Source organism: Nanorana parkeri, unplaced genomic scaffold (genome assembly GCF_000935625.1).
Source record: "Nanorana parkeri isolate BGI_ZX_2015 unplaced genomic scaffold, ASM93562v1 scaffold882, whole genome shotgun sequence".
In the NCBI taxonomy this organism is placed as follows: Eukaryota; Metazoa; Chordata; class Amphibia; order Anura; family Dicroglossidae; genus Nanorana; species Nanorana parkeri.
Window position 1 is genome coordinate 206508 of NW_017307150.1, and position 16498 is coordinate 223005.

General features: G+C 44.7%; 1 protein-coding gene across 4 annotated transcripts in view; it reads right to left on the reverse strand.

The window, feature by feature from the left end:
• The window catches only part of LOC108794659 (fibroblast growth factor 12), a 421105-nt gene that overhangs the window by 165440 nt on the left and 239167 nt on the right, over window positions 1-16498 (reverse strand). The window contains exon 1 of one of the 4 annotated variants that reach the window (XM_018565738.1): window positions 1120-1350. The exons of the other annotated variants lie outside the window; for them this stretch is intronic. Coding sequence (XP_018421240.1) covers window positions 1120-1318 — 199 coding nt within the window. The 5' untranslated portion in view covers window positions 1319-1350. Of the gene's footprint in view, window positions 1-1119; window positions 1351-16498 lie in introns of those variants that run through there. 4 annotated transcript variants of the gene reach the window in all.

A 16498-nucleotide genomic window follows, 5' to 3' on the forward strand; every position in this document is an offset into this window, starting at 1 on the left:
ATGTGTATATATATATATAACATGTAACTTGCACAAATGTCTGATTAGCAGCACAAATATTTTTCATGTATAACACAATCCAGTAACACAGAACAGGTGCATGTCATTTGCATGAATACTGAACTCATCCTATTTTGATTGTAAATGAGAAGCAAATGAAAGGTGAGGGCAATGGTGGATTCATTGTACCTTAGGTCCCAGCCATTTCCAGTTCATGAGCTGAGCTCCCCCCAGCCAGTTTATCGGGATGATAATTAAAGGGTGGTGTACACAGGCGTTTTCCTTCTCACATACGTTTATAAAGCATTTAAGAATGTTTTGGAAGGTGCAATTTGACTAAAAAAGTCCTTACTAAGAAGAATACCATGGCTGTCATTGCTGATTTCCTTTTTTTTTTTTTTAAAGTGTAAAGACTTGCAACGCTGAAACTGAGATGCAGAACTCTTTTTATTTTTATATTGCTGTGGGCCCCCAGTAGGTATCTATCTACCTTTTCTGGGACAGAAAACACCAGCCTTACAGTCCTTTTGCTATTAATAACATTGGCAACAAGTCCAATTTTTACACAGCACGTTGATAACATACTGCCCAGGGGGCAGCCCTAGCCCCCATAGGCAGCCGCCTATTTTAACCTTATTATAATCTCCTGGAAGGAAGGACCAATTTCATCAATAGGTCTGAGTATGGCACAGAGTGAGGTCACTTTCTAATCATTATTATACAGGATTAGTGTAGTACCTACAGTTTCCACAGTACTTTAGAAATAAAAGGGAGACAGTAAAGTTACAATGCAATTGAATACAAGAGGGTTAGGAGGGCCCTGTTTGTGAGAGCTTACAATCTAAAAGTGAGGGATTAGTGATACAATTTAAAATAAAACAATACTAGTACAACTAATAATAATAGAAATAATAATAACATAAATACTACTACTACTGATGTACTAATAATAAGAATTTTACAAATGCTAGTACACAGAATGTGACATGGCACAGTGCCTCCGCAGAGGGTCTGAGCACATCCACTGACTCTCCTTCTCTATGAGTATGACCAGGACACAGGCTCTCCCAGGGAAGTTGTGGGATGGATGGATGGATGGGGTAGGTGTCATGCACTGACCTGTTTTTTTCCTGACCGGCCTCTTCCTGCCGCTGCAGAACCTGACTTTACTGAACACCCCCAGTACATGTCTCTCGCACAGGGACCGGCCGTCCTTGCTGGGGCTGGTGCGGCGCTTGGACGTACACACCCGGTCACTGTTGGACTCCCTCGCCTGCCTCTTCTGCCGGATCAGGGAGCTGGCTATAGCCGCAGCCATGGCTCCTGCAGGCACCCCCCAAGTGTCTGGGACCTCAGATCCCCCCTAAGAAGCAGCAATAAGCCGATCCCCAGATGTCAATGAGCAGAGTGCTGTCAGCTAGGAGAAGAGTAGAGATCCGATGCAGGTGTGCGGAATCCAGCCACTACTCCCCATACTGTACACTCTGATATCCCAGGATGAGGAAGAGGAGGGAGGGGGGGATCAGGACTTCCCCATCACTCCCTGCCCTGGAAGATCTGGGACTTCAGCCCCAACAGGTCACTGGTGGCTTTTCAATGACTGGAAGACACGCAATCCTGCGGCTTCATCCTGGAAGATCCTGGCAGAAAAAAAGGTCACAGTGTATTCCTGGTAGGCAGAGAGCCCCGTGTTGTCCCTGAGCCGGGCATGATGCATTCCTCTCCTAAACGTGTGACAATCTACACATCCCCGGAGCCCATGTCACCCAGCCAGCTCATGCAACCCTGTGAAATGCCACGACAAATCCATGGCTGTGTCACCACTGTCAATGCCAGCAGCAGCGCATGATCAGGAGGCAGATCCAGGACTGGAGAGAGGTGGGAGGTCCCAGGTAGCACTGAGGATGAGGATGATCCACCTTAAAGTCTCCAGGGGCCCCATGCACAGGAGCCTGCTCTGCTGTCCTGGGATGTCACATGAAAGTGAAGGCAGCCTGGGAGATGGAGGTACTCATGGAGGAGGAGGAAGCACAGCCCCACTCCAGGTCCACTCACACGGATCACAGAGCAGGGGGCTGCTGCATGCTAACAGCCTTTTACTGCTTGTAGGATTGCAGCTTTGCTGTGTCTCTCATTCTTCCTGTCTCCCCTATCTGTGCTCTCTACGCAATCCTACGTGATCGAGGTTTGGATGAGAAATTCTCACCGGCAGTCCGAGGGAACTGCAGTTCACATCCAGCCTGTCCCCTGCTCTGTGCTAGCACTAAAGAGAGCCATAGGTGCACATAGGTAAATTATCCCCTGCTCTGTGCTAGCACTTAAGAGAGCCATGGGTGCACATAGGTAAACTATCCCCTGCTCTGTGCTAGCACTTAAGAGAGCCATGGGTGCACATAGGTAGACTATCCCCTGCTCTGTGCTAGCACTGGAGAGCCATGGGTGCACATAGGTAGACTATCCCCTGCTCAGTGCTAGCACTAAAGAGAGCCATGGGTGCACATAGGTAGACTATCCCCTGCTCTGTGCTAGCACTAAAGAGAGCCATGGGTGCACATAGGTAGACTATCCCCTGCTCTGAGCTAGCACTAAAGAGAGCTATGGGTGCACATAGGTAGACTAACCCCTGCTCTGTGCTAGCACTGGAGAGCCATGGGTGCACATAGGTAGCCTGTACCCTGCTCTGTGCTAGCACTAAAGAGAGCCATGGGTGCACATAGGTAGCCTGTCCCCTGCTCTGTGCTAGCACTAAAGAGAGCCATGGATGCACATAGGTAGCCTGTCCCCTGCTCTGTGCTAGCACTGGAGAGTCATGGGTGCACATAGGTAGCCTGTCCCCTGCTCTGTGCTAACACTAGAGAGCCATGTGTGCACATAGGTAGCCTGTCCCCTGCTCTGTGCTAGCACTGGAGAGCCATGGGGGCACATAGGTAGCCTGTACCCTGCTCTGTGCTAGCACTAAAGAGAGCCATGGGTGCACATAGGTAGCCTGTCCCCTGCTCTGTGCCAGCACTAAAGAGAGCCATGGGTGCACATAGATACCCTGTTCCCTGCTCTGTGCTAGCACTGGAAAAACCATGGGTGCACAAAGAGCCTGTCCCCTGCTAGCACTGGAGAGCCATAGGTGCACATAGGCAGCCAGTCCCCTGCTCTGTGCTAGCACTAAAGAGAGCCATAGGTGCACATAGGTAGACTATCCCCTGCTCTGTGCTAGCACTAAAGAGAGCCATGTGTGCACATAGGTAGCCTGTCCCCTGTTCTGTGCTAGCATTAAAGAGAGCCATGGGTGCACATATGTAGACTACCCAATGCTCTGTGCTAGCACTAGGAGAGCTATGGGTGCACATAGGTAGCCTGCCCCCTGCTCTGTGCTAGCACTGAAGAGAGCCATGGGTGCACATAGAGCCTGCCCGCTGCTATGTGTTAGCACTGGAGAGCCATGGGTGCATGTAGGTAGCCTGTTCCCTGCTCTGTGTTAGCACTGGAGAGCCATGGGTGCACATAGGTAGCCTGTCCCCTGCTCTGTGCTAGCACTGAAGAGAGGAATGGGTGCACATAGAGCCTGTCCCCTGCTCTGTGCTAGCACTGAAGAGCCATGGGTGCACATAGGTAGCCTGTACCCTGCTCTGTGCTAGCACTAAAGAGAGCCATGGGTGCACATAGGTAGCCTGTCCCCTGCTCTGTGCTAGCACTGGAGAGCCATGGGTGCATATAGGTAGCCTGTTCCCTGCTCTGTGTTAGCACTGGAGAGCCATGGGTGCACATAGGTAGCCTGTCCCCTGCTCTATACTAGCATTAAAGAGAGCCATGGGTACACATATGTAGACTATCCCCTGCTCTGTGCTAGCACTAGGACGTCCATGGGTGCAGATAGTTAGCCTGTGCCCTGCTCCATTATAGCACTGGAGTGCATTGGTGCAGATAGGTAGCTTGTCCCCTGTTCTGTACTAGCACTGGAGAGGCATTGGTGCAGAGAGGTAGCCTGTCCCCTGATCTGTGCTAGTAACTGAGAGCCATGGGTGCATTTAGGTAGCCTGTAGACATGTGCACTGCCAAAAAATTTGTTTAGTTTCGTTTCGTTTTAAATTCGGATTTGTGTTATTTCATTTTTCAGGATTCGGGTGTGAAAGTCAATTCGGATTCGGAATTCGTATTCGGACGAAATTCGGTAGCGTTAGTACGAACGTTCGTTACGTTTTCTGTTCTTATTCGTTTCTTATTCGTTTCGTTCGTTCGTTTGCAGCAAAGGTGACATTTGAGGGGGAAAAAATATTTTTCTCCTTCTCTAATGTCACTTTGCTCCAACGAACGAAACGAATAAGAACAGAAAACGAAACGAACGTTCATACTAACGCTACCGAATTTCGGAAATGGAAATTCGGATTCGTTTGCATTCATTATGTCTGTAATTTGGAATTCGGATACATCCGAATTTCCGAAAATTCGTCCGAATTTCGATTCGGAACGAAACGAATCGCACATGTCTAGTAGCCTGTGCCCTGCTCTGTGCTAGCACTGGAGAGAGCCATAGGTGCACATAGCTAGCCTGTCCTCTGCTCTGTGCTAGCACTGGAGAGAGCCATGTGTGCACATAGGTAGACTAGAACTGGCGAGAGCCATGGGTGCATATAGGTAGCCTGTGCTCTGCTCTGTGCTAGCACTGGAGAGAGCCATGGGTGCACATAGCTGGCCTGTCCTCTGCTCTGTGCTAGCACTGGAGAGCCATGTGTGCACATAGGTAGACTAGAACTGGCGAGAGCCATGGGTGCATATAGGTAGCCTGTGCTCTGCTCTGTGCTAGCACTGGAGAGAGCCATGGGTGCACATAGCTGGCCTGTCCTCTGCTCTGTGCTAGCACTGGAGAGAGCCATGGGTGCACATAGGTAGCCTGTCCAATGCTCCGTGCTAGCACTGGAGAGCCATGGGTGCACATAGGTAGCCTGTCCCCTGCTCTGTGCCAGCACTGGAGAGCCACCATGCTCTCAGCACCAGTTGCATTGATATGAACATACAGCTGAATTAGGGAAAAAACCATAGCTGTGAAATGGTCCTGTGTAGATTTAGGTTCTCTCTACCTCCCTACATCTGTAGTATAATATTTATTTACTACAGGTATTAATAGAACATCAACAATTTGCCTAGATTAGGCTCACTTCACAAAGCTTCATCACAAGGATAACAATCTTTAGCTCAGGGATAAGGATCTTTATTTGCAGCCATGTGACTAACTTTTCAAATCTCTCTGAACTCAGCTGAAAATAACAATTGAAAATAAGGATGTTTATGCTAGGGTGTTAGTCTATTAGCCCAATTCACAGAACTAACAGCAGAATAAGGATTGCTTTTTAATTCTGGGGAATTTTTTTCTAAACCCTTGCAGTAGGGCTACCCCCACACTACAAGGGTTAAGATTAATTTCCCCTGAAGTTCTGCTTTAAATAATTTTTTTTTAAACTTACCCTTGCTGTGGGCCTACCCAATGCATTGCAAGGGTTAAGTACTCATTTTGTCTAGGGGCTCAAATAAAGCAGATTTACTTACCTGATCCTCGCTCCCACGACAGTCAGCACTCACCTCTCTTCTCCCCCTCTGCACCAGCTGTAGAATGTCAGCGCTGGCATCCTCACATCTAATGCAAGTCAATGGACCTGTGCCAGCTGCCAGCGGGAGTAGGGATCAGGTAAATTAAGTCTTTTACACAGCTGTCTTTGGACATCAATGCATAGTTAACCCTTGCAGCGCAGGGGTATTCCCATTGTAAGGGAGCTTTTTCTCCCGGGGATAGGTAGAAGGCCAAAATGACCCACATTTAAAACTTTGCCTCCACACTGGTCATGTACTGCACAGCATGTACATGAGTTCATGTACATGCTGTGCAGTGTTTGTAAGAAACCTCAATATTAATACCGTTTTTAACCTTCTTCCGAATGGCCATGTGATCGCAAAGCTCCAGCTCCTCTGTGTAAATTAGCAATTGCTGCAGCTGGCTGGCGAGGGAACTCTCTCATCTGTCAACAACAGGGAAGCAGTAGAAGGTGGCGGGTGACACCACAACTCTGTAAATCAGCCCCGTTGTCAGGCTGCTCATTGACACAGAGGAGCCGGAGCTTTGCAGTCACATGACCGCTTTAGAAAAAAAAGCATTTTCACTGAGATTTCTTACAAACAGTATGCACAATGTATATCAGCATTTCCTTCTATTTTCAGCTACAGTCCAGGGACTTTGCCTAGGCTGAGTTGATTGTATCAATCTGCTGCAGTCAGGAAGAATCTCAGTCTCCTCTCCCCCAACGATCAGATTGCTACATTGTAACTTTTTTGTCACATGTAGCGAGGCTGCATGTGTCCAATGTTTGTAACTACAGACAAATACTAAACAAGCATCAGGTTTTACGTGATTGGGTCATCTCTTAGCCTGCATATCGGTCCAGAAAGTCAATGCTGGCCCTGGACAATGGCTGAATAAAGATGGTGCTGTTCTTCTGGAGAAGAAAGCAGATGGATGCATTGTCAGAGGGAGTACTTTAATCTCTTTTAGAGGTAATAAATCCCTGGATGTGTTATACGTACACATTGCTTAGCATGCAGATCACATGAAATCATATATCAGAAGGTATGGCTACTCAAGGTAAGAAATAGTTAAAGAATAAACAGGGTTTTGTTTATTTCCCTAATCCAATTGGGACTGCAAAGCCAACGTCATCGTAATATATTGCCAAAAGCCACTTGAGTTACGCTGGCCATACACAGGCTGATCTCTTATTGATATGATATGCCTGTGTTCTCCTATGATCTCCCAGTACCTGAACCCACAGCAATTGTCCCTGCCAGCTTGTGTGTTGTGTCCCTTGATGAATGCTGAGTGAAAAAGATTGCTCATGCTAGGAAATCTCTGCAATCAATAAGGTGGTCTTTGAAAAAGATGTCTGAGTGGCTGGATTAACACAAATTCAGAATAAGAGTTCATAAAATGTGGTCCCCTTCCCATATTAAAGAAGAACTCCAGGTAAAATGTTTACTAGCCCTTGCAGTGGGCTAGTTAGTTGGTAGAATTAAACTGCAGCTCATGTTTCAGCCAAAACCTCAATATCTGCGATAAAGGGTGACCCCCCCCCCTATGTCACATACACCTACATTGCTTTTAGCTATACTTTTGTTTTGGTGATTTAAGATGACTGCATTTACATAATTAGTGTTAAACTAACTGGTAGAAATTGGATATATTGTATTTCAATGACAATAACTAAAGCTTATTATTATTGGTATTTTATATATATCGTATGAAATTAATGGTAAAAGCCGCGCTGGAGTAGTGGCGCGAGGTTTCACATTATTCATTTTATATATATCGCTGACAACTTGTGCAGCACTTTACATAGTCCACATTCGCACCAGTCCCTGCTGTCAGGGAGCTTACAATCTAAATTCCCAATCGTACACTCACACAAGGCCAATTTACACAGGAGCCAATTAACCTTCCAGCATGTCTTTGGAGTGTGGGAGGAAACCCATATAAGCACTGGTTGAACATGCAAACTCCATGCATAGAGTGCCCTGACTGGGATTTAAACTGGGGACCCCCAGTGCTGCCCATTCTGTCATAGTTCATGGATCTGTACCCATCTACGAGTCATGTTGCATTCTTTATTATACAGTGTTAGACATCCAAGAAGGTAAACAGTAACATATTAAGCTGGCCATACACCTATCGATTATCATTTGATTTCTTTCGTGCCCTCATTGAACCCTCGTTTGATTTCCACTCGAATACCCCATCATGCACAGACCAATGTTGATTTCGATAATCGTTAGTTAGCAATACTAACTCACCTAATTTTGTCGATCGACAGAACGGATTTTCCTTTGCACATGTGCAGTGTTCTTGCTGCGATTGTTTTGGTACGTAAACGCCACTAATCCATTGATTTTTGTACGATTTGAAAAAAGTTTTCCAGCCTCACCCTTCGAGAAAATGTGGCCAGGAGTACAGTAAAAAAAAAATCGTTGGGTTCCCATCAACTGATCGTTTATAGTTCGAAAGACCATTGATGGACGATTTCCAAACGATAATCAACAGGTGCAGGCAGGGCCGGATTTACTCTCTCTGCTGCCCGAAGGCCAGGTTCCTCAATGCACCCCCCTACCTGCCAGCCATGTACAAAACAAGCGGTGGCTTCCCTGCTGTACATTTAGCTCTGCTTGGCCAAAGCAGGGCTAAATGTAGAAAACAACTACCCGTTCCACCCCCCTGCTGCCCCTCTACTCTCTCCTGTCCCAAGGCCGGGCCTTGGTTGGCCTTGTGTGAAAGGGGCACCTTTATAATGACCTGACTTGGAAACTCAGGTCCAGTGGAGTTCCAGAGAAATATAAGAAATTGATGGTTCCACTGTACAGCAATAAACCAAATAAAAGTTTTAGGTGGACACTTTGTTTAATATTTGTGGATTGTTCAATGTAAACAAAAAAAAAAAGAGCTCAAACTGTTTAGATGAAAAAGATTCTTTCCTCCTGACGAGGGTATTTTTAATAGTGCAGATTGTGCAATATGTGAATTACCCAACAGAACTTCAATCCAAGTTTGTCAAAGTAATGAACATTGCTGGCAACTGTTGTCTGTAGAAGATGCGTATCTCTGTCAAGGAGACAGAGCAGCAGATTTCAGAAAAATGTGAATTTGCTGTTCACTGACTAGAACTGAAACATCAAATAATGAATTCAATATAGCAGAAATCGTTTAACACAAATGTCAGATATTATCTATATTACTGTAAGAAACCACAAAACTTAGTAATCTGTCTTTAGTCACAGAGCATCCCAAACTGTGACAATGGATCATGCATGCGTGTATTTAAAGGCAAAGTACACCTTTAAAAAAAAATAATAAATGCAAAATTCTTCATAAAAGAAAATATGTGCATTTATTGTTATTTTTGCATGCAAATACGGGTGTAAATCACTGCAGTGTGTGTGAATACGGGTGTAAAATGAAACATGGTGCGAAAATGTGAATTTAGCTATTTGAAATCCTTATAAACAATGTACTAGAATGTTGTGTGTAAAGGCTAAGGACCTTGTTTCCAGCCTTTAACCATACAGTCTTTTCTGCTTTGTTCTCCAGTCTACCTCATTAATTACTACAGTGCAGACCACAAAGGTAGAGGCACTGGGTGGATTTACTGAAGGAAAATAGGCTGTTGCAAGGTAATTTTTCCCTAGCTCAGTGAATGAGTTGACATTCTGGTGACTTCCTTCATCCAATCATATGTAAGCAAAAATACTTTTTTTTCCCTTTTCCTTGCTTATGATTGGGTATTCTTTCCAATGTGAATTTTCACCACATTTATTAGGCTAAAGGAAAATTCATCTGCAAAGTGATAATTCCTTTGCAAAGTGAACAGCCTGCTCGCCTTCAACAAATCTACCCCATTGTTTTTCACCTACATCGGCAGACAATTTTAATGTCTATGGGGGCATTAGCAGAGGCCACTGGATGAGCTTTTGTGAGGGAGAGATAATCGGACCTGTTGGGAATCATTGTTGTATTACTATAGTTGTTTCCCTTATAAACTGGTGATGAAAGTGTCTGCACGATTCCTCCCGTCTCTCTCTAAGGCTAAATAGTAAGACGTCATGACATAGGCTTTGTTTTACTAAAGGCAAATAGGCTGTTTAATTTTCAAAGGAGTTGTCACTTTGCAGCAGAATTTTCCCTTTAGTTTAGTGAATAAGGTGAAGCACTGCTGACTTCTATCATCCAGTCATTTGCAAGAAAAATACAATTTTTTTTCTTTTCCTTGCACGTGATTAGGTATTCTTTGCTAAGTGAATTTTCACCATATTTAGTAAGGAAGGGAATATTCATGTGCAATGTGAAAATTCCCTTGCAAGGTAAACAGTCTATTTGCCTGTAATAAATAAACCCCTATAGTGCAGTCCCATGTGCTAAGTGTGTTGCTTTGCCATCCATTTGAGTGTCACCTCCCAAGGGCTACTGCTGGCCACACAACAAACATCCATCAGTTTGTGGGGGTGTCATTCAAATGAATAGCAACGCACCTAGCACACGGTACCACTTTCTAGGTGCATTGTGTGATAGTATGTGCTAGACACACTGTATCATGCGATTAACACAATGCTATGGTGTGAACAGGACCTTACTGTTATGGAAAGTGTTGGGAGATTTTGCAAAGTCTATGGCTACCTATAGTGTCAGTTTTCAGCCTTGCTTAATAGTATGTGCAAACTAAAACTCAAAATCAGCAATATAGACTGAACATAATACAAATGTAGACTGCTGTTCAACCTAAACTTTAAAACGTGTCACGTGACACTTTTCTGTACTGAACTGAGAAAGATGAACTAAACAAAAGATGTACTGATGATGCTTAGAAGGTACTCCTCTCCTTGCAAGATGCCAGTTAAGGCACATTATCATGGTCTCGGTACGATTGTAATTTACATTTTGAGCACAATTTATAAGTTTACATTAATAAATATGTGTAATATAAAGTTTAGCTTTAGTTTTTAATAGTTTAACTATAATTTAACCTTTATATTGCAGAAGAGGAAACATTTAATACAAGGACTTTACAGGGCATTTTAAGTTTTCTAAACAGAGTAGACATGTGCGATTCGTTTCGTTACGAATCGAAATTCGTACGAATTTTCCTGAAATTCCTAATTTCGGAGCATACAGAGAGCACAACATTTGCTTATATCTTTCAGTTTCTCTCTTAGGCCCGGTTCACACCTGGGCGTTTTGTAACGCGTTCGTACGCTCTGCAAAATGCTCAAACACCGAAATCCCATTATTTCGTATGGGTATGGTTCACACCTGGGCGTATTACAGGCCGTATGAACACGCTACAAAACGCCCTACGCCCAAAGATGTACAGGAGCTTCTTTGGGGCGTATTTGCCGCACGTATCCATTGGGATACAGCCAGGTAGCCCTCGGAAACGTGCGAATCGCAGTAAAAACACGCGGCACGGAACGCGCAACAAACGCGAATATTCGATATGGAGGTGTGAACCTAGCCTTACTGAAACTCTGTACTAAGCAAGGAGGGAGGCAGTATGAGTTTTTTTCTGATTTATTCAGCTGTGTCTATAATCTGAGCTTGAACTATTGGGCTTTAGCAAAAGGATTGTAAAAAAGAGACTAGAGCTCAATCTGCTAGCTAGAAATGATATTATTATTATGATTATTATACAGGATTTATATAGCGCCAACAGTTTGTGCAGCGCTTTACAATATAAGGAAGACATTACAATACATTTCAAGACAAGATGGTAAGGAGGGTCCTGCCCTGAGGGCCTACAGGAGGGAGGCGCAAGTGATACATGAGGAGCTAGCTGTGTGGGGATGAATTGTTTGAGAAAGTGATAGTTCAAGGGGGAGTTTGAAGTGTGATGGGCTTCGCTGAAGAGATGAGTCTTTAGTGATCGCCAAAAGGCAGTCAGAGTGGGAGATAGGTTGGGGTAAGAAGTTCCAAAGAATGGGAGAGACTCTAGAGGAGTCCTTGAGCCGAGTATGGGAGGAGTTGACGAGGGAGCTAGAGAGCAGGAGGTCTTGGGAGGAGCATAGGGGACGGTTAGGGTAATACTTTGAGACAAGGTTTGAGATGTAACCTGGGGCAGAGTTGTGAATGGCTTTGTAAGTGGCTATTAATATTTTGAATTGTATCCTTTAGGCGATTGGAAGCATGTGGAGGGATTGACAGAGGAGGGTTGCAGATACTGTGTAACTATGAAATATTCATATTAGGGCTGCGGAAATTAACGATTAATCCCTCGATTAATCGTTAATTTTTTTGATCGATCAAAATTATTTTGATCGATCAAAGTTCTTTGGCTCCGTACTCACCTCTCCGCCGTCTTCCGGGTCTTCCGTCGGAGATCCGGTGACGTCACGGACATCGACGTCACCGGACTCCTCCCCCCTTCCACAAGTGGCTCTGTCGGCTAACGAAGATTCATATGCATTACTTCATATTTTCTGTCCACAAAATAAAATGAACAACCATTTTTTTTAAACATTCATCTTTCTTTTCGGACATAATAATAAAGAAAACATATACAAAGAAATCCCTTTTAATAAAATGTGTTGGCTTACTATAGCTTTAATCAAGTGTCCTTTACATTTCTAAAAAATGAGCTGCTTTACCTCTGCTCTGAAAACACAGGGGGTCGTTCCCTCAGCACAGTGGCCATTCAGAGAAGTCCTAGTATTTTTTATAATGAGTACAATGCATTCTCTGATTGGACAAGGGTAAGGCCCTCTCTATAATGAGGCAGCCTGAGGCTGTTGCCTCAAGCGGCATCTCTTTGGTTCACTTGGGGCATGGCCGCTCTGTTGCGCAATGTTTGCAGTGTGCTTACAGCCTCCTTTCCGGCCAGAGCACCCCAGCTTACTAAGAGCCTGGTGGGAACATTTGTAAGGGCTATACACATCTCTCCGCCAAGCTCTTAGCAATGTGGAACGCTCTTGCTGGTGTCCCCCCTGACATCCTAGCAACCAGTGATGTCACCAATTGCCAAGAACTTGGCAAGATGCCAGCAAGAGGGTCTCAGGAAGCTAAGAGATGGGCGGAAAGATGCAGAGCCTCTACACATCTCCCTGCCCAGCTCTTAGCAGCATCATTCTTCCCCAGCATCATCCCCCCACACTGATTGTGCACCATCCAGCAACAAGGGGCAGTGATGTCACAATCCTCTCCTTTTCCATTTGTATTAAACTGAACACAAGACAAAATACTTCTGTGACAAACCTTGGGATAGAAGCTTCCATTATCCCACTCATGGACTGCACACTAGTTTTGATTAAGTAATGTAATTCACAGTGACATTCAGTGTGTTCTGCTTCACTGCCCTGGAAGTAGTATGCTGGCCCTGGAGGTAGGGAATGATAACCTCCAGTTGATGCTCCTCACACTAATGTTTTGCTTTAAGACAGACTTACTTTTTTAAGCAACAAATGTATAACTATAACTTGAGGGGTTATTAGAAAAGATGTCAACCAGAATTAGATTTGTTGCTATAGCCAGTAACATACTTTTACATTTTCTTTTATAAATGAACCCCGTTGTGATTAACTAGACATATCTCTAAAAATATTACCTGTGCTCAAACATAGAGTTGTAAAACTAATACAAAAAAAAAATATTCAGTGCAATTAAGGTTGACTTTTATACCTTAAATAATAATAATAAAATCATTTTAAAATGTATGCATCCCTTTCTTACGAATGCTAATTACTTTTTTGGATCACAACTTTCCAGTTTTCCTGCACAGTTTCATATTGACTTTTTTGCATCCAAACCAAGCAGCAAAAAAAATAAAAATAAATTATAGCTATTAAAGTAAAACCAAAGATAATTATTGTATTGTCTCTTTTTTCCCCATAAAGTAGAACATGTGATATTTATATAACCTATTCAGAAACGGGCTAAAGGATCAAATGGAATCCACACAGCTTTTGTATCTCTGTGCAAAACATAGGGGTCTATTCACAAAGCTGCCGAGGCAGCCGAGTGAATGACCGATCAGAAGTGAAGTGAGCCGAACACTGTTCGGCTATTCACTTCAGGCTGGTACGGCTGATTTCAGCCGTATATCGGCTGAAATCAGCCGTACATCGGCTTGCTTCGTGTGGCTTCGAAACAGCCGAACATGCTCAGCATGTTCGGCTGATCCGAAGTGCAGAAGGAGTTCGACTCAGCCGATCCAACATCTGGATCGGCTGAGCCGAACCTCCGGCAGGCTTCACACTGCTGTTCGGGCTATTCTGAAAGATCCCGAACAGCAGTGAGAGAATAGCCGAATGCCGCCGAGCGGCATTTGGCTCGGCTGTTCTGCTCGGTCCCTCAGAGGCACCGAGCAGAACAGAAAAAGAGTGAAAAAAGTAGAAAAAAGTAAATAGAAAAAAGCAGTGACAGCTAGCTCTGCCCAATAGTTTCCTATTGTCCGGCGGCTCTGCTGCTGTAAAAAAAAAGTTAAAAAAATGTAAAAACTCTCCCTGGGGCCTCGGGAGCCCCCAGCTCCCGGCCGCCAAGGAGAGAAACCCCGCTGTGTCTTTTTTTCTTCATTCTGGCACGAGCGATGTCAGAATAGAGGAAAAAAAAAATTCCCATTCAAAAGCATTGAGAGTTTACTATTGGCTATTTCAATTTGCAATAGCCAATAGTAAACTAGCATTGTTCCCGCCCTCTGCTGGTGGACCTGGTGGGGAACTGCAAAAGAGGGCGGGTACAATGCTAGTTTACTATTGGCTATTGCAATAGAAATAGCCAATAGTAATGTCCCAATGCTTTTGAATGGGACTTTTTTTTTTTTTCTCTATTCTGACATCGCTCCGTGTCAGAATAAAGAAAAAAGACACAGCGGGGTTTTTCTCCTTGGCGGCCGGGAGCAGGAGACTCCCGGGGCGCCAGGGAGAGTCAGATGCTTGGAGATCAGTGTCCCTGGTTAGCAACCAGGGACGCTGATCTCTCTGAAAGTGGCCGGAGCCAGCCGTAAGATCACGGTTGGCTCCGCCCAGCTGTCAGAAGCAGGCTGTCGGCCGGCCAATGGCCGGCCGCTCGGCCAGCTTCGTCTTTCAGCACGGCTCAGCGCTCGACTGAGCCGCTCGGCCGTGATCGGGAGCTGTACGGGCTATTGTGAATAGCCGTACAGCACCCCCTCGGTTCTCCTGAACCGAAGGGGTCCTGGTGCCGAAGCTAGCCGAAGGATCGGCCGAAGCTACGGCCAGATCCTTCGGCAGCTTTGTGAATAGACCCAATAGTTACAGTTTTTACTCCATTTAGTGGGGGCATTTGCTTCAACATTTTGATATATATCTGACTTTGCAGAAAGTCAGAGAGGCAATTTTGGGAATAGATTATTGCCAAGGGAAATAAAAATAAAGTAACAGATGACTTGTGAAGGGGAATTTTCAGTGAGATGTAGAAAAATGTCTTCAACAGACAGATTTGTGAAGTGACTCGTCTCCAGTCTGTCTAATAAGCCATAAGGCTTGTTCTAAGCAGTTTCTTGACAGCGATTAAACCAATCTTCTATCTGAATGGGATTGGTTAGCTGTGACATATAATTTGGTAATATGTTATACTTCTTTCATAAAAAGTAATACAAATTAGTTAAAGGAGAACTATGAGGTGAGTGATTTTCACTCATCCTCATAGTTCTAGCCGACCTGTGACAATGAAACTGTCACAGGTCGGCTCAGTAGATCAGGAAGTGAGCGAACAGATACCGGCGCTCGCTCACTTCTCGATCCTGTCACTGCAGAGAGCTGTGACAGAAGAGGGACTGGATTCCCCCCTTCCCGCGCCGATCCTCCAGCGCTGACTGGCGGAACGGACGGGGGAGGGGGCGAGTACAGCTGGCTCTGCCTCTAGATATGCAGAGCCAGCGGTCACTCACGCAGCTGGGCGGATCCAGACATAATTGTCGGGATCCATTCCAGCTGCGGTGTCTCAGTATACCGCGAACTGTAGCTCACGGTATACTGAGCTTTGGGTGATGGGAGGACGCTAGTTTGTGTCCTCCCGTTACCCTTAGGAGAACAATGAGGAAAAGCCCTGACCCCATAGTTCTCCTTTAAACTTAATCTGGCTTTTGTGTAAAACGGCTACAGCTAGAGTCTTAACAGCAGAGCGGAACTAGGAATATATGTTCTATAGTCTGCTGTGTTAACAGCTGTTTCTGTTTCCTTTATCATCAAACTTCCAAGGTAAGTTTCAATTGGGCTGGTTTCTGTGAGAAACTTTTTAGAACTGTTTTTGTCTATATGTAAAAAACAACAAGAAGCCTGCAATGGTTTTGCAAATGCCTTATAAGTTGGGATTCTCAGATCATTAGACTACCATTAATCATTGGACTACCTTCAAATGGGACTGAGGTGGACTTTTACACACTAGCCATGCCTAGATGAAAGACTTATGTACTAAGCACATAGGCTCTGCTTCCTGTAAGCTTTTCTAAGGTTTCTTTTTTAACTTGAGCATCTACTTGTAATGAACTGTGGTCAGTTAAGATCAAATATTATTACTGGAGTACTGCTCACCAAAGCTGGACCTTGAAAAAACTGATCAAAACAATTAAATACATATATAGCGGTACTATAGTGAGGATGGGGCCTAAGTATCATGTATCTTACAGTAGGACATGCTGACACCATTCCCCCATGACCACTAGAAGACTTTAGCAACAATGTATCAATTTATGGTGTCACAGCACACCGTGCATGTAACTGAGTCCCCGTTCACAGCTAGGTATCTGAAAGGGCTAAAGCACTACAATGTTCAAACAGAGGATTACCATTGTTTTCAATGGTACCTGTTCACATCTGAGCATCCCGTCACCTGTAGCCAAACAACTGTCACTGGAAAAAGTGCATGAGCTCAGGGGCGTCCCGAGGCTGGGTGACACCCGGAGCGGTAACCGAGTGTCACCCCGCCGAGACGTCTCTGCGCATGCGCGGCAGTACTCTGATACCTGCGGCC